Source organism: Penicillium canescens (genome assembly GCF_028828765.1).
Source record: "Penicillium canescens strain IBT 15451 chromosome Unknown utg000008l_segment0_segment0, whole genome shotgun sequence".
NCBI lineage: Eukaryota > Fungi > Ascomycota > Eurotiomycetes > Eurotiales > Aspergillaceae > Penicillium > Penicillium canescens.
The window spans coordinates 2139919-2163231 of NW_026703970.1; the positions used below are offsets into that span (position 1 = coordinate 2139919).

General features: G+C 48.0%; 9 protein-coding genes across 9 annotated transcripts; 5 read left to right on the forward strand and 4 right to left on the reverse strand.

The window, feature by feature from the left end:
* Positions 1-156: 156 nt before the first annotated feature.
* Positions 157-869, forward strand: N7446_011678 (uncharacterized protein; the record flags this gene model as incomplete). The annotated part of the gene is made up of 2 exons (XM_058520420.1): positions 157-271; positions 352-869. The coding sequence occupies 2 exons, from the start codon at positions 157-159 to the stop codon at positions 867-869; spliced, it is 633 nt and encodes a 210-aa protein (XP_058367944.1).
* A 231-nt stretch (positions 870-1100) lies between these two features.
* N7446_011679 (uncharacterized protein) lies at positions 1101-2451 on the forward strand (the record flags this gene model as incomplete). The annotated part of the gene is made up of 3 exons (XM_058520421.1): positions 1101-1925; positions 1973-2269; positions 2314-2451. The coding sequence occupies 3 exons, from the start codon at positions 1101-1103 to the stop codon at positions 2449-2451; spliced, it is 1260 nt and encodes a 419-aa protein (XP_058367945.1).
* A 442-nt stretch (positions 2452-2893) lies between these two features.
* Positions 2894-3809, forward strand: N7446_011680 (uncharacterized protein; the record flags this gene model as incomplete). Its single annotated transcript, XM_058520422.1, has 4 exons — positions 2894-2968; positions 3016-3480; positions 3539-3681; positions 3731-3809. The coding sequence occupies 4 exons, from the start codon at positions 2894-2896 to the stop codon at positions 3807-3809; spliced, it is 762 nt and encodes a 253-aa protein (XP_058367946.1).
* A 544-nt stretch (positions 3810-4353) lies between these two features.
* Positions 4354-4972, forward strand: N7446_011681 (cytidine deaminase; the record flags this gene model as incomplete). Its single annotated transcript, XM_058520423.1, has 5 exons — positions 4354-4423; positions 4468-4601; positions 4659-4744; positions 4794-4875; positions 4928-4972. The coding sequence occupies 5 exons, from the start codon at positions 4354-4356 to the stop codon at positions 4970-4972; spliced, it is 417 nt and encodes a 138-aa protein (XP_058367947.1).
* Positions 4973-5249: 277 nt separating this feature from the next.
* N7446_011682 (vacuolar protein sorting/targeting protein 10) lies at positions 5250-9728 on the reverse strand (the record flags this gene model as incomplete). The annotated part of the gene is made up of 1 exon (XM_058520424.1): positions 5250-9728. One exon carries the CDS (start codon positions 9726-9728, stop codon positions 5250-5252), a length of 4479 nt encoding a protein of 1492 aa, XP_058367948.1.
* A 298-nt stretch (positions 9729-10026) lies between these two features.
* N7446_011683 (uncharacterized protein) lies at positions 10027-12153 on the reverse strand. The gene is made up of 2 exons (XM_058520425.1): positions 11981-12153; positions 10027-11637 (listed from the first exon to the last, which is right to left on the reverse strand). Exons 1-2 carry the CDS (start codon positions 12035-12037, stop codon positions 10237-10239), a joined length of 1458 nt encoding a protein of 485 aa, XP_058367949.1. The 5' UTR covers positions 12038-12153; the 3' UTR covers positions 10027-10236.
* A 2490-nt stretch (positions 12154-14643) lies between these two features.
* N7446_011684 (aromatic ring-hydroxylating oxygenase subunit alpha) lies at positions 14644-15941 on the reverse strand (the record flags this gene model as incomplete). The annotated part of the gene is made up of 2 exons (XM_058520426.1): positions 14644-15058; positions 15106-15941. 2 exons carry the CDS (start codon positions 15939-15941, stop codon positions 14644-14646), a joined length of 1251 nt encoding a protein of 416 aa, XP_058367950.1.
* A 752-nt stretch (positions 15942-16693) lies between these two features.
* Positions 16694-18891, reverse strand: N7446_011685 (uncharacterized protein; the record flags this gene model as incomplete). Its single annotated transcript, XM_058520427.1, has 4 exons — positions 16694-17197; positions 17248-18148; positions 18197-18578; positions 18630-18891. 4 exons carry the CDS (start codon positions 18889-18891, stop codon positions 16694-16696), a joined length of 2049 nt encoding a protein of 682 aa, XP_058367951.1.
* Positions 18892-21633: 2742 nt separating this feature from the next.
* N7446_011686 (cytochrome P450) lies at positions 21634-23217 on the forward strand (the record flags this gene model as incomplete). The annotated part of the gene is made up of 2 exons (XM_058520428.1): positions 21634-21927; positions 22006-23217. The coding sequence occupies 2 exons, from the start codon at positions 21634-21636 to the stop codon at positions 23215-23217; spliced, it is 1506 nt and encodes a 501-aa protein (XP_058367952.1).
* Positions 23218-23313: the final 96 nt, after the last annotated feature.

Consider the following 23313-nt stretch of genomic DNA (forward strand, 5'->3'; position numbering starts at 1 on the left):
GGCTATACTTAACAAGCTCGCATGAGCTCCTAAGCTGTAACATCCCATCGCAACACCAGAGGTCTAGTGTGAACAGCGTCAACCCTGGGAGAATATCTGCTCCACTCGGAGATTTCAACTCGAGACCAATCACGGAGCAGTTTAAAGTCATATTGCATGTCCACCTCCACAGGATTCAGCCCTATGTACACCCATATCCAGGGCGATTTAGCCGATGTCTGGCTCCCGGATGAGCTAGGTAACAAGGTTGAGGTCCACCTCAGATCCCAAGGTACTCAGGGACATTTTTATAAAATGTGTCAATGATACTTGCCTTTCATGGCTTGGCTTCCCATGCTTTTTTGAATCAAGCCAAAGGCGAGGCAGTTTTTCGATCCCGACAACGTCAATCTCAACAGGTCAGCAAGGAAGAAGTCCTCTGCTACCTCACCATCTCCCAGAATGACTACAACGGCCATCTCGGGGCTCGCATCTCTTCTATCTTTGTGAACCTCTTCGTCTCCTCTGCCGTTACAGTCGTCCCGGTACTAGCCAAGCGTATGTCCTCATGGAAAATTCCTCAGAACGTGTATCTTTTCGCGCGTTACTTTGGCACGGGTGTCATCGTTGCTACGGCTTTTGTACACTTGCTAGACCCCGCCTATAAGCGAAGCGGACCGAAGGCTTGCGTTGGGGAATCTGGATATTGGGGCAAATACTCATGGTGTGCGGGTATCGTGCTGACCACTGTGTGTTTATCATCTTTCTTTTGGATCTTGCCGCAGAAAGTCTACGTCGAACACAAGTACGACGTGCACAAGGATGAAGAAGCTACCAACGCGTTCATCGGCCACTATTCTAATTACTTCTATTATAGTAGATATTCATAGATCAAGACTAGGGACATTCCTAGTGTGAGGAAGTTGTACCTAATATCTGCAGCAATACAATCTGAGATCCGATCTCAGACATCGGCGAATGCCAAATCAGTCAATGTCCGAACTATACTCCGATCAGCCCACTCCGATCCGCGGAGTATCCGGGGTCAACATGAAATATATAAACTGAATGTCAATATCTCTTAATCTAGAATATGTAAAACATAGAACAGCTAGTTCACCATGCTTGGCTACATCCTGCTGTTCGGCAAACTCTTCGTGATAGTCATCCGAAAGACCATCTCCCAACTTCGACTCAAACTTACCTCTCTCATCCACCGACATACCTACAAACCAACCTCCAATCCACGAAACATCGTCGTCGTTGGCGCTTCCTTTGCAGGCTACCATGCCGCACGCTGTCTAGCCAACTCTCTACCAACGGGATACCGAGTAGTTGTGATTGAGAAAAACAGCCACTTCCAGTTAACCTGGGTATTGCCTCGATTCTGTGTGGTGGAAGGATCCGAACACAAGGCCCTTATTCCATACTGGCCGTATCTCCAGGCGCCTCTTGGCTCGTATCAATGGGTAACTGATTCTGTTACGACGATCCAGCCAGGCGGTGATAGCAAAGGTAGGAATGGCAAGGTTCAAGTTTCATCTGGAGACTGGATTGATTATGAATATCTTGTCCTCGCAACTGGATCAACAGCTCGACTTCCATCGCGGGTTAATTGGGAGAGCAAAAAAGATGGGATGAAAGCGATGCAATACCAACAGCGGAGATTCAAAGAGGCTCGGGACATTGTTGTTGTCGGAGGGGGTGCTGCAGGTGTAGAACTGGCCACCGATGCGAAGTCTCAATATCCGGAGAAGAATGTGACGCTGATTCATTCTCATGAAACACTGTTGAGTGATGGATTTGGGTCTAAAATGCACGATGTAGCGAAGAAAGCCCTTGAAGATCTTGGCATCGACCTTGTTCTGGGGAAGAGGCCTGTTCTTCCCCGGGATGAGACGGGAAATATTGAACTGGGCGATAGAAAGGTTCACTTTGATTGTCTGGTAAGTCATCGAATCAATCACCCCAGGTGTGAGTCTGATGAATACAGGTTAAATGCATTGGTCAGAAGCCCAATTCTGATCTCGCCCACTTCCTCGCATCCTCTGCAATTGCACCGTCTGGTCATCTCAATGTTAGGTCAACCCTTCAGGTGAATGATGAGAGGTTTTCTAATATCTACGCCGCGGGGGACTTGATCAATGTTGGAACGATCAAGAATGGCCGGTCTGCCATGGAGCAAGGCGAAGCAGTCTCGCAAAATATACTTCGTGCTATCCGTGGTAAACAACAGGTCATCTATCAACAGAAATGGTGGGAGGGTTTAACCAAGCTTACACTTGGGCTGGTGAGTTCTGTTATAGTCAACTTGAACCAAACTGACGGGAGTAGGGCAAGAGTATCGTCTATCTCAACGACGGACACACCGAGATGACGATTGCACTCCGAAACCAGAAGATCGAGCTTGATAGTGCTGCAGTTTGGAAGCATCTGGGAGCAACTCCATATAAGGATGAGTCCGGGGCGTGATGTTGATAATTGCAGTGTATAGCGGGCACCCTGAAACACATGTCTATCAAAGAGAAGTATCGCGGGACGAGATTTACCTTTGGCTATTGCTCAAAGTGAAAAAAAGTATTTGTAATGTCAGTCCAACTCAACTCCTGAGGTCAATTCCTCAGCTGACTCATTCGGACTTTGATCAAATAATCAAAGGCTAACCACATATATACATACATTACATAGTTAGGTAGTTCCTTGCTGATTAAATAGCGATTATTGATCTTGATTTGGCATGGAATCTCGAAGGCCCCATTCTCTCGTTTATTAATCACATCCAGCCGTGTTCGTTGTGGGAGTAAAGTGGCGTAAAGCGAATATAAATTTCACTCAAAGGCCCGTAGGGATTGGAAGCAAAATCAAGGAATCACTCTCAATCTCATCTCGTATCATCACACCACTCTATACCTCAATGGCTTCCTCTCCATCTACAGTCCTCATCATTGGCGCGAGCCGAGGCATTGGACTCCAACTGGTTGAGAAAAGTGTAGGAATTTCTTATATACTGTGAGATTGTTGCTGACAGCTTTATAGCTGGCCAAATATCCCACCGCAGTGATCTATGCAACAGCCAGGTCACCCGCAACAGCTGTTGATCTTCAAAAGCTGCACAAGGACCATCCAAACCGCATCCACATCCTTGAGGTGGACGTCGCCAATGCTTCCTCCATACATCTGTTGAAGGAAACTGTTTCCCAAACAACCTCAACTCTAGACCAAGTCATCTACAATGCCGGTGTCCTCAAGGGCCTTGGACCTCTGACCGCGGCCGGACTGGACGGCCTGAAAGAGAACATGACGGTCAACTTGTTTGGTGCTTACGCGAGCGCCATGGAGTTCTTCCCTTTTGTTGAGCGGTCTACTTATCCTAAAAAGGTACTCACATTCATTGGGAGTAGCTTTGGATCCATTACCACTTTCAAGGAGAACTTTGAGATGCACAACTTGATTTTTGGGACAACTGGGGTGAACGTGACGGCTGCGTACGACATTTCCAAGGTATGCACCATTTTAGACTGTGGTTAACCCTGGATAACTGACTTGTTTGAAATCCAAGACTGCTGTGGAGCGACTTGCCTTTGAGCTTGATCTGGAGCTTCGCCCAAAGGGTGTTCCAGTCCTCCTGATTCATCCGGGTCTTCCTAAGACCGATATGAACCCCATGGGTAATATCACTGTCGATGCTAGCGCAACTGGAGTGTAAGTCCATTCTGAAATTCTTGTGTTTATGGATTTCTAATGAGAATAGCATCGATGTTATTGGTGAGTATGCCGCGGATCGGGAGGAACGATTCCTTGATTATCAGGGAAAGGCTGTTCCTCTGTAAGTGACACTGTGAGTAGTTGGTTATTTAAAGATGGTCTAGCAATTGGTAGAACATTACTCTCTCTCTAGTTGTTCTATAAGACAATTCCATGCCCTCTTTATCGAATTCTTCATGTGATATTTCCGTAGCATCATTCAATAGTAACTGTTAGCCACAGGCATTCCCAGCGGCTATTCTCATGGCATTTTCCCCCCAATTTCATCTTCACTGCAGCTCAACAGGTACCATTGAGAAGTATACCATGCTTCATAGTTCAGATGCGGCACAAGGCTACCCAAATGCCCTCTATCTGGGTATTGAAAAGGATCTGCGCACCGGTATGAACACGTCACTTCCCATGCATTGCACTAAAATTGTTAATATCACCTTACTTCTAGACCTCGCACCCATAGACTTTATGAATCCAATAAATAATATAAACCAACAGAAATGAAGAAAAACAAACAAAACATGAAGTCCGGCGGTTATCGCCGCCTATCAGCCGATAAAGACCGTCACCGTCAACTCCCAGCTTCCCCTCCACTCTTTCCCTCCTACACACATCATGAGCCTCACAACCCAAGAACTGGAGATACTCTCCACCAAGGCCATTGACGCCAAGGCAACTGCCTACTGTATGTCCTCCATCTCGCAGAGATTCACTAGCTAACAAAATCAGGCCCATACTCCAAGTTCCGCGTCGGAGCATGCATTCTGACTTCATCCGGTGAATTTATCTCCGGTGCTAATGTCGAAAATGCCGCGTACCCTGTCGGTACCTGCGCAGAGCGAGTAGCTTTTGGAACTGCTATTGTACGTGTCTCCTTTGCCTAGCCTCGATAGCTATGTGGTTACACTAACTCCAACTAGGTGGCTGGCCACAAGGACTTCAAGGCCCTTGCTGTCGCGACGGATATCACTCCTCCTGCGTCGCCCTGTGGGATGTGCAGACAGTTGTGAGTATCTTTCCATCATCCCTCATTGGACTATACTGATTGTAATCAGTATTCGCGAGTTCACTACGCCTTCATTCCCCGTCTACATGTATGACGGCGAAGGCAAGTACAAGATCATGACCATGGCCGAGGTAAGCACCTTTCAAGTATCTGGATGTTCCAATTTCCACTGACACACTCCAGCTACTACCCGACTCGTTCGGACCGGGCCACCTCACACAAGAATGAGTAAAGTATCTCAGTAGAACCTATTTAGTTCAAAGCAATGGGCAGGTCTATTCATGATCAAATCCGAAGCTAAACACATCTCCCAACTCTGTCCAAGCCAAATCAAAGCAGCTTATAGGTTGTGCATACCAACAACAAATGAACCCAAGAAAAAGAAAAACAAGTAAAAATCCGACACGGCACGCTCATAATGTCACATCAAAATCTGCCCAAATATCATCCCAAATCTGCTCTCGTCCACAGACGACAGCTATATTAGACGTAAACGCTGCATAGATCATGCCTCCTCCTCTTCATCGAAGTCATCAGCGCCTAGCAGCTCATCCTCATCGTCTACGACATGAGTATAATCACCCCGACGCGCAGCGAAGGAGCCACGCGTCGCATAAGGCCGCTGGTATCCCCGACTACGGGAACGGAACCAGCCAGTCGAGCTACGCCAAAGACTCATAATCAACAAAGGCAGGGACTGGGCAACCGCAACAACACCGGCGATTATTGCCACTGGCACCGCGACCAGTACGGAGTCCCTGGAAAGCCAGTTCGAGCTGACGCCGCCTTCGCCCAGACGGATCTGACCGAATTTGCCATCCCAGTGCGTGTACACGTAGTACCCGACACCGGCGGCGACTGCGATCGGGGTGACGATTGCGAAGAAGAGACCGACACCGCTGATGCCGTGTTTCTTGTTGTATTCTTCTTCCTTGTTCGGGCAGGGGTGCGAAACGTCTTGGTCTAGAAGGAGTCCGCCTTCGCAGGTTGTCTGTGGGATGCGGCGGTATCCGGTTGGCTCCCAGTACTCGACCATCTCTGAGTCTTTCTTGCACTGGGCGCTGTGGTCTGGTTTGGGGAGACCTGGAACCAGACCGCAGCTACCGTCGCTTTGAATCTCATAGTTGTAGTCACATTCGAAATCAGCGCGGGTGCAGGTGCAGTTCCGGCCAATGCTATGAATATGCGGCGTGCGCCAGGGGTTCCAGCACTCTGCTGTTGGTTTCTTGCGGTGGTACTGCTCGACGTGACCGAAAAGACAGTTCTCTTCCTGGAGAGGATGGCTAGGAGTCCAGATTTCAAAGTCATTCTCGTCGTCTTTGCAGTCTCTGCTCCAAACGGGGCTGAAATCGAGAGGGATAGACACGCGTTTGCCAGAGGTTTTAGGGTCTGTGCCCCAGAGCAAGAAGTTCTTCGATGTGTCAGAGGGCACGGTTGAGATATCGTCAATTATCATGTCGACATCCGAGAACTGGAACTCGTTCCAGGTGGCGCCCTCGTCCAGGGTGTAGTGCACGACTTTGGTGGCCTGCTGTTCTTTAACGAGAACGATCACAGACCCGGCGGCACCGTATTCCCACTGGTACCGACCCTTCTTAACTTGAGTCCAGGAAATGCCGCCGTCCCTGGTGAGGAATGTGTCGGATTCTTCCTTCTTGCCAAGATACTCCCCGACGTTGCCTTGAGCGAGCATCAGGCCGATCGCAGAACCGGAATCCAAAGTATCGCGGTCGTCGCGACGCTCTGTGTAGAGGTGGAGGTGAAGCGCACACTTCTCGGTACCCTTGCCCTCTGTGACGGAACAACCAAACTTCTTACCATCGACATCCTGAGAAGGAGGAGACAGTAGCATCCACTGGCCACCGTCGTTGTGGGTGATGAGAGACCGCACCTTCTTGCCTGCTGCTCCCTTACCCTTCACCTCGTCCTTGTTGGCCACGGCATTGGCAAGAAGCACGCCCTCCAAGCCCTCCATCTTTTCAAAGTCGGCATTACCATTGTCATTGACGTTGACAGCCTCGAGACTGGAAACAAAGTAGGTACCGTTGCTGTTGCTCTTGACCAAGGTCCCGAAGCTACGCCCCTCTGCCTTGAAAACCTCCACGATCAGGAAGAGTGCGTGCGGGGAGCTGGGGAGGATGGTGTATGAGGGTACGTTAACGTTGAAGGGGAAATGGGCATCGGCAAATGTGCGGCCATCCACACTGACACTGGCATTCAGATACGTGTTCTGATTTCCGCCGTACCAAGCCGTGACAATGAACTTGTTCTTCGTTCCGTAATGGGCGATATTGGTAAAGAGGGTTTCCTTCGTGGAGAAATTATCATCACTGATCACCAGCTGCCGGTTGTTGGCCGTTTCTTCTTTCTCATATTGTTCACAGAGAACGAGTTTCGAGCTGTTCTCCCGATCCTGCTGGGCTGCAAAGTCACATTTACCAACGCCAATAAGCATCGGATCCCAACTAGCACCCCGTTTGTCGGTAATGTATGCCTCCGAGCGACAGTTCTTACCCTCGCAGCTCTCGTTGCCAATCCAGATAAGTGTGTCCTGGTACAGCTCGTTAAATCTGAGAGGGATGAGAGGCTCCTTTGTTGGCGTCGAGGGTGCGTCGAATGAGTGGAAAGATTTCCCATGGTTAATGGTATAGTAAATCTTCTTTTTATCGGTTAGGAAGAAGGCGGCATCACTGAAGTAGGGATGCTGAATCATCTCCAGTACTTTCACGTCATGGTCCTTGATAGCTTTCTCCCAGGTCCGGCCGTGGTCGTGTGATTTATAAAGCTCGTACTTATCCGTGAGCATCATGAGGGTCTCATCATCTCCGCTGTTACTGGCTTGTCGTTCGAGGTAGAAGTAAACGGTCTCCTTTGCAGAAATTACATGTGGCTTTCCAGCACGAGGCTTGCCATCGGCGACAATCGGGACGGTGACATTCGAGCAAGACCGCTCAACCTGGCGCTCGAGATCTTCGCCACCCTCGCGAATGCATTCGTTGCCGGGGATGAGTCGCCACCCTGAAGGACCCATGTACTTGTCGCCAGAGTCCTTGCACTTGCCAGCCGGTGGGGTCAAGGAGACAGCTGGGACACACTCTTTGCGGTCTTCACTACGGACGAAGTTGTAATCACATTCAAAGTCCTCCGCAGTACACTTGCACGGCTTGAATTCGGGGCCAGTGATCGCGAATTCCTTCTTGATGAAGCAATCCGCGTTAGCCTTGCGGCGGTAGAAGAACTGCTTGTGGCCCATTAGGCAATCTGCTTCGCCCTTTTCATTCAGACGGGCAGTCCACTCTTCGAGGTCAGCTGATCCACACTGGCGCTCATGGAGGTTGTCGAAATCAATGGAATACATAAGGATTTTGTCATCGGCCGAGATTCCAACCAGCAGGAACTTCAGACTGGTCGAATCGGGTGTCGTGGTCAGATACAGAGGTCTGACTTCATCATCCAGCTTGAAGGACTCCCACTCTTTACCATGATCAATGGAGAACTTGACCTCCTTGGTCTTAGTGCCATCGGCAATCGCCAAGATGACACCTCCCTGGTCACCGAATTCGAAACGGTGCGGGCCCTTGAGTGCGTGCCGCCAGGTGAGACCCGCGGTGTCCGATACGTAGAGATCACCCTCGGAGTATTCCTTGAGATGGCCTCCGGTGTTACCAACACCCATGACCAAGCCAGGTGCCGGGCTAGAAAACATCCGATGATCAGGCATAGGAATCTCGCGCAGCGCGACATAGGTTGTCATCGAGTGGATGTGTAGCTCGTCGCCATCAGCTTTGAGAGACTGGAAAGTTCTCGCATCGTCAAAACTGATACTACTAATAAGCTTCTTCTCCTTGGAGTCGGATTTCGAGGCCTCCTCCCAGTTCTTGACAGTGTTGACAATCGTGATGCCCTGAATGTCTGTGACTCTCTCAAAGTCCACCAGACCGTTCAGATCCTGATTTGTATGCTCGATATTTTGCGTGAAGTAGGTACCATTCGAGTTGGAAGACCAAAGACTACCCATGCGGTTATCGTGCCAGGTGGTTTGCACGTCAATCTGAATGCTGTAGTTGGTGCTTTCCAACAGGGTGTAGGCATCCTCCTCGATGCGGTGCTTGCCGAATTCGGCCCGGTGCCACACATTCGTGTCATCGCTAATGTACAGAGCCTGCTCGGCGGTGCCTGCAGATTGGAGACGCGCGACCATGTACTTAGTGACGGAGCGAATCTGTAGACTGGCACCGCTCAGTGGTTGGCCATCGCTCAATTTCGATGCGGTGCCCTCGGAACCGTCATGGAAGAAGTTATCGGAATGGATCAAGACTTCCCTGATCTTATGATCAAAGTGTCCTGTCAACGCCGGCACCACGCACATGACGCGATTGCCCATCGAATCCGGCACGTCCAAATCCAACGCGAACTGCGGGCGGCTTGCAGCCCACATACATTGGAACGCAGGTTCCCGCAATGGCTTGACAGTTTTGAAGTCATCGACCGTGTAGTAGGCCACAGGCATACAACCAAGGAGAGAGCAATCACCCAAGCCCATAAAAATAACCTTCTTAGGATCCCAGCCATTGAACTCCAGCGGGAAAGACCGCATGGACGCAAAAGGCGCGACATCCACCTTGAAGGAACTCCAAGTCTTGGCCTGATCGGTCGTGATCCAGTGTTTTCCACCCTGGCCGAGGATGTAAGCACGGTTCTTGTCGTACGGGTGCTTCCAGATCAACTCGGCCTTGCCTGCCATGGCATCACCTTCACCCTTGATCTTATCCCATTTTTCGCCGCCATCGAAGGAAACATGGGCGGTTTTGGTCTTGATGTCGCGGTATAGTATCGTGTTGGTGCCGTGGAAGTAGAACAGGTCGGCGGGCGCACTGTCTAGTTTATGGGAGATGACCTTGGGTTTGTGTGCTTCCGCCACTACTGGTTGACAGGCCAATGCCAGCAGCAGGCCCACTGTGAGCAGCAGCCACCGAAAGATCATGACAGGTGCTGTGTAGGCATCTGATGGGTATGCGGGTTGGGTGTTTCGGGCGGACCGATCCGGGAAGACGGGATCAGTCGATAGGAGGGGATTACGAAGTCGTAAATGAAGGGATTGAAGCAGAGCTTCGAGTGAGAAGATCAATTAAGAGTGTGAATAAAGTTGAAGATGATGACGGAGCTGCGTGGCCTCTGCCTGAGAGCTCCTTGTCACGTGCCTTATCATTATCAATGTGACCCATGGATGAAGTGACGCATTAGGAATAGTCTACGTCCGGAAGTATAAAGTATGAAGTAGAGAAAAGACGAGCAAATAATATATACAACTGTGAATTGAATAGATACAAATGGGGGACACAATTCAACCCCGGAGTTCGAAAATCCCAAGACGCCATTAGAATGATAGGTATGTCCCAGCCAACAATTACGCGCCAAACAAACGGCAACACCTTGGTGTTGCAAAGAAGGGAAATGGGTATTAAGCGAATGAAGTAGGTTAATCAAGGCTTTCAAACACGACGTCGGAGTTTGCGCCACATCTTTTTCATCATGCCTTGCTCATCCCGGTCTGAATCCCAGATCGACTGGGTGCGATCCGCAGGGGGAAGCTCTGCCAATCGCAAGGGATCTTCTTTGGAAGATTGAGATGGAGTAGGAGAGTCGGTCCGTAGATCAGGCCGAGTGAGTGTCATTTTCAAGGTCATCTCGCGGTTTCCTGGGAGCCGCTGTGGAACTCCTTTAGCCCCGGGTAGCCACGATTGGCGTCGTTGCATGAGAGACGATTCCATTGAAGGTCGAGGCATATCTCGTTGTGGTGTGGGGATAGAAGCAGGGGAAGGTAATGCATCACGGACTGACCCTCCCGGGCTCCCCACCATCGTGCCATCGTCATCTTCGAAGAATGTGCCAAAGTCCTGGTTGACCAGGGTCGGTCTGGGCGAGTTCTGCTCCGGAGCCACATTTTCTTTATTGTTCTGTTCTAGCGATGGAAAACCAAACTCAATGGCTTCGTCGAACTTTTGTGGTGATGCGAGATAGACCCTCAATTTGAGGCGGGCATCAGGGTCTTGGTAATATTGTGCAGAGGGATCGATGCTCGATGTAGAGGATTTGGGTCCATGTTGGAAGGGTCGGTGCCGGGATCCTGGACGGGATTCTGAACGGTTGGAGAGGGGTGTCAAGGGTTGAGATTGGCTGACGGGTGGCAGTCCACGAGAAGAGATGGGAACAATAGGTTCTAATTGTTTGCGGCGCAATTGAGTGCTGAAGGATAAGGAGCGGCGGAAAGAGGGACGACGGGATTTCTTGCGTGTGGCGACGTCTGCAACATGAGTATGGTACTCATCTAGAGACAAGTCGAGATCGCCATCTTCATCGAGCCACCGGAAATTATCGTAAAATGTTGGATCCATGTTGGGGTCTGTCTCTTCGCCTGACTCGGAGTCTGAATCCCAGAAAGCTGTTGATGTCTGAGCAACGGACAAACTCGCCTCGGAGGGGTGACTGTCAATAGATGGACAGTCAATGGATGGACAGGGACGGCCAAGGTCTCGACGATAGGCAACGTCGGCAGCGTCGTAGATGAGACTTTGCCGATAGGCCTTTTGGAGACGCCGTTGTTCTTCGGGGGAGAAAAGCCTTTGTTGGATCTTAGCGGGAAGAGCATGGAAGCATTGCGAGTCCGCCTGGGCGGCCAGGTAGGCCAATTGAGGAGATCCGGGCTTGCGTAGTTTCTTGGGAGACGGAGAATGTTTCTCAAGACCGCGTCTCTTCAATGAACCTTGCCTTCGAGAGTAGCCGAGGCGAGCATTAGTTCGAGCCCGGCCATAGTAGTTTGGCGTGGAGAATGCAGGAGAACCGTGATCGCTCTGCCCTAACCGAATGCGCAAACGCTCGACATTCGAGAAGAACTGTTTGGATTAGCGGAGAACAACAATTGGGAGGGTGGTGGAGTAATCAACATGGCATACACCAATCTCGAGGCGTAACGAGTGGCGCCACAGACGATAGTGCGGATGGTGGTCTCCACCGACGGTTCAGGGGCAATGCAAGGATGAGAAAGGGGAAGCTCAACGCTCGGGCTCACTCGTATCGCACTCGAACTTTTAGGGAGATGATGATCCGACTAGCGATGACGCTATGGGGTATAGTGATATTGATAGTGATGGTGGTGGATAGGGTTGTGATAGGAGACATGGAGAAGACAACATTGGGAGTAATTGCAAGATTAGCAATGCTGATGCAAACCCTTACCTTTCGTCTCACTGCTGGTGGCAGTGACTCAAAATCCTCCTCACAGTATGCAGACATGATTCAAGGAGTGGTCAATAACCATGTGCACGTGGATGAAGTGAGTAAATATATGAAGTGAGTGGCGTATACTTCACATATAATGTAGAACATCCAAAGAGAATTGTAAAGACGTGCAGGAAAGCCGACTAAATATCACAATGTCCGATCCTTGGGGTCTTCTATACATACATTAGCGCTACGCACGGACAGTGTGATACTTCTATTTCGAGACCTGTCACTTTTCTCTTGATGATCTATCGCGAACCCCTCGATCTTACGCTACTGCGAACACGTCAACGAACCTTCGATCTGTTTGAAAGTACGTACAAATGAGATTACTCACAGATATGAACAAAAAAAGAACCCAGAAGAAACCAGAAGAAACCAGAAGCTGGAGTCAAGATCAACTTGGCCCCCGCGTATCGCCCTGGTTAGCCTCAGCTCCACCGATCATCCCCCTTGAAAGGGGCCTAAGTCTTGAAACACGCATGACAATCTCGGAGTCGCAAATGAAGGCGCCTTGCATCCGGAGAATTTGGAGAAAAACGGTGAAGGCTTCCGTCTGAAATCAGGATACTATTGGATTGTCTGTCAACGTTCGGTCAGAATAGCAATGGAAAATACGAGAACACCTAAGGGTGATCTATCAGCTGTGGGATCCCGCAACAGAGGCCAACACTACCGACGGAGTGTTCAGCGATGATTTGGCCAGCGGTCGATCTTCGGCAGAGATCCCCACTTGGCTACGTCGACGAGTCTTTAACAAAGAAGACGTTGGCGCTTGCAATTTAGTGCCTTACTAGTATCTACGATCCTGCTGGTTTAGACTTGCGTTTGCACTAGATAGCTCATATTATTGTACTATTTTGCCTTTAGATTAACATAAGTGATCTATACTAAACTCAACTAGATTGAATTACTATGGCTTTGGTCCAGGGCCCAGACTTGAACCAATTACTGGAATGCAGCCCTAGAGTCATCTGGCATATACCGTGTAGCACTGAGGTGTGTACTGAAGTTCCCTGTCTTAGGGTGACGTCAACGTACGGTGCAATGCATAAATGTCTATCTTACAGAGAGACAATGTTGTCTAGGTGGAACATTGCATCTTAGCCAGTAGTTCAGATGACAATACGTTGTAGAGTTGCCTGTTTCAAGCTCCATGCTTTATGTCAAGGTTTCCCAGACTCTGTCTAACTTAAGTGGCTTGACGCATATGAATTGGAACACGGTGCGTAGCGCTTGATGGCCCAAAACAGCGTCATAGATAATTGACCGTGGTTCTATAGTCCCACTCCAGCCCTCGTATAGAACGGGTATCGACATACCATGACATGCGGGTTTCCTTTTTACTTTCGTCGGATCCAGGTTGAATCTAGTTTCTTAGATGAGGTTCGGAGATTACAGTTGATCTAAAAGAAAAAGAAAGGAGAAAGTGGGCGAAGTTTACATTTTGGGCAAAATAGTCTGCAAACTTCAGAAATTCAGTGGAACAATTACCTTCATCACATGGTCTCGTGGCGTAGCGGTTTATCGCGTCCGGTTTTGACTCAATTCCACTTCGTGGTTTGGCTATTCCGGAAGGTCGCCGGTTCGACCCCGGCCGGGACCTTTCTGTTTTTCTTTTTGAAGATTCAGAAATTCAGATTCTAATATTTAGCATAGTTAGGTCTTTGTTTTTTATACACTGTTTATATTATTGATATCGCTTACACTGCTAGTAATGGAAGTGTAGTCTCTACAGCCCTATATCTAGTTGAACGGGATTTTATCTATGGAGTATAGATCTGTAAGTTAGTGCCAATATATATATACATGTTCGTACCAACAGAACTTGATATTTTCTGTTGTTCCTATATTAAAACGAATGGAAAGAAAAATGCAAAACTCTGTACAGTACCTACCATCTCTTATCAGATAGTTCAGAGGTATGGATTTATCTATAAATTGACTTCATATGTGCAGGGAATGTATGTAGTTGCTAGTTCCCTGAGCTTCCTAGGGCGTTCGTCGCCAAGATGATCAAACAAGGGTAAGCAAGTCTGATCAAGCGGAGCTGGTTATTATCATTTCTAAAAGCTAGGCGATAAAAACAAAATTACTGTAGGCACTTTATTCAGAGTATATGTAGGTATGGTATATATGTAAATGGACAAAAATAAAAAAAGAAATGATACAAGAGGTCCTACCCGGATTCGAACCAGGGTTGCCGGTATGCGGCCCTGTTAGACAGGGTAAACTCAAAAACCGGAGGGATAACCACTACCCCATAGGACCTTGGGATGGATTATTTCGCCCAAATTGTGCCTTGTATATAGATCTAGCCGTCGCTTAATTATTCCGGTCTGAAACCCAACTACAATGTTCGTCTGCCCTAATCCCCCATACATCTCAAAGCACATAAATATGCCGTGTCTCTGGCCTTATATTACTGCGAGCACATAGATACGAGCAACACAGAAATCCTATGCCAAGCTGTAGGCAGATACACCAACTATGTTGTCTTGACTTTGTGCTGTTGTTTGTAAACCACTTCAATTCGATAAGGCTAAATTCAATTTATAGACTGTAGATGTCCCAATATGACCAAATCGCACCAAATGCAAATGTAAAAAATGGTACGATCACCAAGCCAAAACCTCCTTCTGAGCTCCACAAGCAAGAGAAGCACAAATTGCCTCGTCCTTGTCACTAACCTCCGTGTCACACGGCACCTTAGCCTTCGCCGGCCAGATTTCTCGTCCCTCTTTCTTCTCGCGCTCAAAGTGCTCCGTGACTACATCCCGGACTGTGCTCTGGAAGAACAGAGGCGCTTTCTCGTATTTCGGATGAAGCTGCCCGTTGGTAAAGACACCTCGATCGAGGTTCTTTTGGGCGTTGTTGCAGAGGACCTTGTCTTCGCCCATTACGCGGGCATACATGTCGCTGATTAGCTTGAAGTCTTCATCGGAGGAATTCCTGTTTCGGTAGATTTCATAGGCCATCTGGGAGCTATCTTGGCTATTAGGCAGGAACTTCTGGATCATGATGAAATGCGGTCTGCGTGGGTTAGAATATAGATTGAGCATTGTATGGTGGGGACTTACGAAACAACCATGGCAGATATGGGGAAGTAGTAGGTGCTGGCGGTATAGAGACCTTTGGCCATTTGCTCCGGTGTTGACTCGCAATGGTGCTGGATATGTCCGTCCTTAGTGTCGCTGTCGAAAGATTCAAGGTTGAGGAAAGCAGGAATATCGGCATGTGTCGTTGGGCAGTGGTAACATTCGTTGAAGTTATCAGCCAGGATCTTCCAGTTATAGTGGCCTTCTAGCTCATAGGAATGGTCAAGGTCGTAGTTCTCGAAGTCGTAGGCCTTGTACCGCTCTTGCTTGTCGACGTCGCGGAAGTGCTCTTCCCATGAAACTTCTGGAGTTTCATTTGCATCGAGATTGACCCAGACGAAGCCATTGACATCGACCTTGACATGGATTTTAAACAGATTGTTCTTGTCTTTGTCGAAACCATCCAATTCTTGATATCCGGGGGCTTTGGCAAGTTTACCATTCAGGCCATAGGACCAGCCGTGGTATCGGCAGGAGATAATTTTGGAATTTCCCGAGCCCTCCTTTTCAATGACTGGATACGCCCGGTGTCTGCACACATTGTGGAATGCGTTGATGTTGCCCTGCCGGTCACGGGTGATGATGAAGTCGTAACCGGCGATCTCATAGCGAAGCCAGTCGCCGGTGTTCTTGACTCGCATGCTGTGGGTGATGAAGAGCCATCTCTTCGAGAAAATTGCACGGCGTTCCAGCTCATACATTTCGGGAGAAGTATACCATGATGCAGGTAAGGCCCGAATGGGGATATCTTTAGCAGGCTCCTTGGTTACAGGAGCATCCTTGCCGAAGCCAAGATAGTGCATCACTGAGGTAGCCATGATGAAGTCAAGAGAAATGTGATTAAGCTATAGAACATTGTAAACCTGAATAACTTATATGTTTTGCCCATCTGATATCCAACTCCTTGTAATCCGATCACCTGACCTTTATAGTTCCGATCCGGCAACGAAACCCTACGCCAAGCGGGTCGATCCCCCAAGAACAGACATCGAACCCGCCTCAACTCTTCAGAACCCGCCACTTGCAAAATTGATTAGATACTGTCGACAGACACGATATATACTCAGGCATATTTCCTGCCTGCGCTGCCCAACCTGATAGAACCTGACTTAGCCAATGGACTCCCCCAGATTTGAGCTGACGTCCCACATCTTCAGGGGTACATGGCAGAGCCCCAGGCTTCGGCTATGATGCCGATGAAGGGATGATGTAAATGTGGTCTTCGCCTGTAACATCGCGCTCGGTTCCGAGCCGTATCGAATCGAAAGACAGTCGGGTTATTTGAACAATGTTCAACGCGACTAACTGAATATAGAGTGGCAATACCCCGTACATCCCGAGAGTATTTGCGAGACTCGGCTTATCTTGAGCGCGTGACCTCATCGAACTCTATGAACACGCAACTTGGCTTGTCGAGAAAGAATGTACAATCTGCGTCAAATGCTGAACACAGTAGCAAGTTCAGAGTGTGCTGTGAGCTCCTATTGCCCCCAAAGTAAAGATGAAAAAAGAAGGTACGATATTTAGGTAGATAGTCTATATGTAAACATCAATCATGCAAAATCTATATCTATATCCATCCGCCCTGGGCAGCTTTCTCCTCATGTTGAGGACGCTCAGGCTTCTTCCCAGCCTGCACCTTAGTCAAAGTCAACTTCCTTCCCAATCCACGCCCAACCTCTCCAGCCTGCGCATCAAGTGGGATAACATCATCATCCATCGAAGACCGTCGGCTGTCTTGCTCAAGACTGAGAAGAACCTCGACAGCCTGCCGATCTTCAATGACCTTCGGGTGGCGCTGGGCGAAGTACCGAGCGTACTTGTAGAGAGACCAGTAGCAGCTGAAGACGTTGATGACCGTTAAGGCAATCTTGTAGAATGTGTAATAAAAGAAGAGGACCTTCCAGTCGACGCGCTCCTTTTTCAGGCGTAGGTGGATCTCGTTGAAGATTATCACGTTGATCAGGTACATGGCGATTGTTACACCTAATAGCATACCACAGAATCCGGGGCGCACGAGGAAGGAGATTGGGAGGACGAAGGGGGCAAGGAGGTAGATAAGCGTTTCGTATACCTGTGCAACGTTAGTTGCTAATAATCTCAATTATTGGAGAAATTACAGACCTCTTGGAATACGCAAAGCTTCGCACCAAGTTCCCACCAGCCGAGCTTCCAGCTGGTGAAAATATACTTGAGATCGTAATAGATACCAATCACGAAGAAGAAATTCCACCGCTTGAATCTCTGCGAAAAGATGGTCATCTCGCCGAATCCGCCACGACTGCCACTGCCACTGATGAACACCGAAGAGGGAGTTTCAGTTTCCACAAAGACCTGGGAGCACATAGTAATGCGTCCTCCAAGACGGCGACACGCATCGCCGAAGAACCAATCTTCCGAAACCGAGAAGCCGGGGTGTTCGTGGAAAGTCGCCTTCAGGAACTCCAGGTTCCAAAGCGAGATAGCACCATGTGGGAATGTTGCACTGCCGCACTTCCCAAAGAAGTCTCGTTGAAGTCCGGACATTTTATATTCGAGGTCTTGTGCTTGCTGACAGTATGTTCCCCTGGAGGAGTTTGGACCAACACTCTTGATCGTATAGCCAATACATCGAACACGGCCTTTGAGCCGATCGCTGACAATAGGGAAAACAGGAGGCAAAAGGCAATCATCGTCAATGAGAACAGCATTTTCAAAGTCCTTAGCCGCGTAGCAGCCGACAAACTGGGCGACGATCTTCGATCCAATTGGTACCCAGAGATGATTCACGCCGTATGGTTTGCAGACTTCTTCTGTATTGTCGAGGGGTGTTTGAGAGTTTCCATTTGCAATCACGAAGATATTCTCTTTCGGGAAAATTTTCAAGGCTGCGTCCAAGGTAGGGCCGATGATACTAGCTGATTTATAACAGGGAATAAGTAGGGCTGTTGATTTGACATTATCGGAGTTTTGTTCGAGGTCTTGTTGTTCGACAGAAGGGTTTGGGTTTTTTTCGAATAGAATGAGAAGTGGACAGAAGGCATATCTGGGAGCGGTTAGGGTAAGAAACTCGACAATTTAGGCAGATGCTCACAGTCCAGCCAATCCAATCACGATGGCATATCCTCCTTGGATAACGAATTTGTTTTGGACAACCCAATATAGCCACCATACTGCACCCTTCCATAGAGGCATACCAACAAGGACAAAATAAACGAAGAAGACTAGCAGTACATAGATACTCCATTCGAATAAAAGCCGTACCCAATGTCTCCGTTGGATAGCAACACCTCTCAACTTGGCCTTTTCGTAGACCTCTTGTAGACTGTTATCACCACTGGAAATGGACTGAGAGCTGGCCTTGCTGAGTGGCTGGGGGCTGAGCACTGCATTTTGAGGTGGTGATATTGCTTCCGTTTCGAGAATTGGTGCTGCGGGCTCGAAGGTGGGTTTCTCAAAATAATCAAATAGTCCCTCTAAAGAATCCGTTAGATTATCATATAGATCAAGAAATTGGATTCAATTACCCTGAAATGCCGGGGGATCACTGCGTCCACGGGGCCGAATTGCAGATCGTGGTCTTGCTACGGATCGTAGAGCGGATAAACTGAGGGGACGACTGGAGCTGGTCTGGCTTGATGTGGGATATGATATACGGTTGTTGTCGGGGAGGGATTGTTCCCATCGAGCCAATTCCCATGGTGAGTTGAATCTGGCAGTTGTGAGTAGTTCTTTAGGGATGAACACGTCTTCCACAATGGAATTTCTCTGGCTCTTTTGTTCAGCCATGGGAGATATATATTCGAGTATCCGTTATATTGTCAGGTAACATAAATAAATGGATAGGTTGGATAGCAAGACGAAGTCACCCGATAAAAAGGTGAATATCTCGTACCGGGAGAGGATCTCAGGGCATTTTAGATAATTTATTCAAATCAAATCGAGAACCCTTCGGAGTAGATTTCTCGCCTGAGATTGTGGGCCATAGCTCGGTGACTTGGCCCCATCTATACTCAGGTTCAGGCTAACTGATGGGGCCGAAGAAGAGGGACAGATGGACCGGAGTTACAGAACGCAGTAGAAGTTGGATCAGGAACAAGGACCCTGAGTAAACCAAGGAAACTGACAAACCCAACGTCGTTATTGGCTACTATTGCCATGTTTCGCAGCATGTATTCCGTGAGGAATAACCGTAGAAAGATATAGTAACATGGGGCTTGTTGTTTCTTCCACGATGGGGGCCAGCAGTCTGCCTCACTGATCGGGGGCCAGCAAACTGCCTTCTAGAAATAGCGCGAGCGCAGATGCTTTCTATGGAAACACCTAAGAATAGTCCCAATGAAAACCGGTAGAATGGCATAGGCTGTGTGTAGGCTACCACGGACCGGCTGAATCATTTGGGTCCACCTGTTTCTTACTTCTTATAGATATTACGAAATGCATTGAAAGGCCCTGAAACTGTAAGATTGTCGAATTGAGGGAGGATATATCTTATAGTCGGTGTAATGACTCTGAGTTGTTACACACCCTTGGACTCATAACCTCTACTGTAGGCACTTGACTTCGCAGTGGATACATCAGAGATTTTAGTGCACCAGCCTTATGAACCACTGGTTCACCGAGCGGAAAAATCAACGAGAGATCTGGTCCACTGATCGACATTTGCATTTCCTCATTGAAATGAACTAAATGTAGCATTGCACTCGAAGCTGGCCAGAGCTTTGAGGTCGTAGGCCGTCGTAATGGTGGGGACTGTGCCGAGCCGCGAAGCAATTGCCGGCCCTGGCATCTGGAAACAACGATCTGAAGGATAGCTTTTCAGATGAATCTAGCATCTCACTACTGTACTCTAAACTTATGGAATTTTTGGTTACACAGCCAAAAAAAAGCACATGGAGGGAAAAACTCAACTTTTAAGCTTTCGGGCCGAACGCCTCGACGCCGTAACTGCCGGCCACGAAAAGAGCTCAAAAATTAGAATGATTTCTTTTTTTGCTCAGATCCGAAGACCCACGCATAAACAGTCCATTATTTTCATTTTAAATTTCTAGTTCCAGCCTCGCCTGGAAACGATCGGTCCTCCGGCACTACGAAACTCCGGAGTGAAAGCCTAGATCATTGTTGGATAGCGTAAAAGCCGTCAGTGATGCAATCAGCCTATACATGTATCTGGTTCATGGCCTTGTTTATTGATAATCAAAACCTGATTTAGATTAGAATCCAATATAAATGAATCTAGAGGCGTTGGTTCCGTGGTACTGAGCTCAAATTCAGTGGAATTGCTGGGTCTGGCACTAATTGACAATTTTGCTCGGAGCTAAGACTAGACAGTTAGTGGTCACTCGCGTTCGATCCTTAAACGGATTCATTCAGTTTCGTTCCATGGTACTAAGCTCTACAGTGGAGAGTAAATAATATTTTCTAAGGAGAAGTATCAAAACAAAGTTAAGCCTCGCTATAGTATCGAGTGAGGCAAATAGCCTCGGAAGCTCGATTGGATTCCGATAGAGAAGTATTTGATGAAATTTTCAGCTTGGAAGGTTATGTGAAAGGCTATTGTGCCTAGTTGTCTGGTTTACTAGGCATAACTACATATACACCTTCGTGCGGAATATACACATGAAATAGGTTGAACTAGGGATTAGTTGACAAATATACTGCATTCGTTGAGTATTCTGAACCAGATTTTCTTGCATTCTTTTCAATGAGTCCAGCTTAGAAGTGACTGAATTTCCAACTACAGGCTATAGAAACCATATAACATACTATTGATAGATCTCTAACAAGCGCCTAGCCTGATATATCTGCTTACTTTATAGCTGGAAACAACAATTATCTTTTTCCGTTCTAATACCAGCAAATTCTGACAAAGACCATTAATCATATCGATGGGAATGCGTCGAATAAGTGCCTATAGGAGATAGCGAGAAAATTCTTCACCTATTCCGCAAATCTAACCTCAGAGCTATGGATCATTGTGACCCAAAAAGTGCGCGAAAGGCTGTCTTGCTGCCCTGGAGCCTATGTTAAAGAGTGCCAGTACTATTATCTACAATTGCCTCGGTACTCCTTACTACACCGTGAAGCAGTAGACGTGGGAAACAGAGACCAAAGAGAACGAGCGACGAATGGACTGTCTAGAACTCAGAATGTCTAATTATAGTATTCAGTAATTGAAACTCCCAATTCTCTAGGGAAATCATCTCCCATCTTTTGCCTCGTACTTATGTCACTCCTTTCTCCGCACGCCCAGCGTGTACAATGACAGCACACACTCTCCTGCAGGTCTTCTCAAATCGAAGGTTCTCAATTGGTCTCGGTTATGTGAAGTTAGAGATTAATATCCAATATGGCCAGCTTGTCACACCTGAAGATGGTAATTGTTGAGTCGATCGTTTGCTAGACGCTGTCTCTGCCCCGACCTTCCCGGTTGATTATAAAAGGAACCAATATGCCCGCAACTATAGTTGTTAGTCCAAATCTAGAGACTTGAACGGGGTTAAGTTTTTATCCTGAATCATTAGACCCAGCATGGAGATAAACAGTCTCAAGTTATACTCGGCCTATGTGATCCTAGCCGTACTTCTTCTACGACTACTCACCAACCGATATAAGCGAGGGCTTCGAGATATCCCTGGCCCAACATTGGCAAAGTACTCGCGTTTATGGAAGCTCCATAGTGTCTGGAAAGGCGATCATCACCTCACAGATATTGATCTGCATCGTAAGCATGGACCATTGGTGCGAATTGGCCCAAATCATATCTCAGTCGGCGATCCCAATGCGATTCCTATTATTTATGGGCTGAACAAAGGATTCACCAAGGTACGTACCATTCATGTACCCAAATCTCATAGAATAAGAGATGATAACGCCAAATAGACAGCATTCTTTCCTCTCCAGTCAATATCATGGAACAAAAAGCCCCAAATGAACCTCTTCTCGACGAGAGATGAGATTTATCACCGCAACCAAAAGCGAAACATAGCCAACGCTTATAGCCTCACCTCTCTTCTGGAAATGGAACCAGCAGTCGACTCCTGCACTGCAATGTTCACCTCCCAACTCGCCAAATTCGCCGATAGCAAAACCCCGATCGACCTCGGCATCTGGCTCCAATACTACGCCTTTGATGTCGTCGGCGAAATGACCTTTGCCAAGAAGCTGGGATTCCTCCAAGAAGGACGTGATATCGACGGTATGATTGGGGCTATCCAGGGTATGCTTGTATATGCCAGTCTATGTGGCCAGATCCCTGAGATGCATAATGTTCTTCTTGGGAATCCTCTTTTCCCGATCTTCGTCCCTAGCATGGAGTCTTGGAATCAGGTCGTGCAGTTTACTTTGAAGGCTATGAATTCTCGTGTATCACTCCAGCGAGACGGTGAAATTGATCAGGATGGGAAAGATGGAGGGAAGGATATGCTGTCTCGGTGGATGGCGATGCATCGTGCTGACCCGGAGAAGTTTTCGACCAGAGATGCTATTGTCCATTTGTCTGCGAATGTGTTTGCTGGATCGGATACTACGGCCATTGCACTTCGTGCCATTTTATACTTCCTCATGCGCAACCCGGATATCATGGCCAAAGTACAAGCGGAGATTGATACCGCAGTCCTCGAGGGAAAAGCCGGCAATCCTATTTCCTACCGCGAATCGTTGGCTCATCTCCCATACATGAGTGCTGTCATCAAAGAGGCATTGAGGCTTCATCCGTCTGTGGGTTTAATCCTTGAGCGTGAGGTACCGAAGCCAGGCGTGACGATCTCTGAGAAGTATATACCTGCTGGGACGACCGTTGGCATCAATGCGTGGGTGGTGAATCGAAATAGTCAGGTCTTCTATGATGCAGACTCGTTTATTCCAGAGCGTTGGATCAATAGTTCGCCAGAGAATCTGAAAGAGATGGACCATAGCATCTTTACCTTTGGGGCTGGGTCGCGGACTTGTCTTGGGAAGAATATCTCATTCATTGAGATGCATAAGATTGTGCCGCAGTTGCTGCGAGAATTCGACATCCGACTGCATCGCTCAGGGGGATGGAAGACGAGGAACATTTGGTTTGTGCAGCAAGATGGGTTGGTTTGCGATCTTGTACGGAGGAATGGGAGATAGTAGACACAGGCTACCACACGTTGTATCTTCTTAGAGAAGTCCGAGGTCAATTCATACGTCCCGCAAGAGCCAAATATCCCCATGTATTCTCATTAC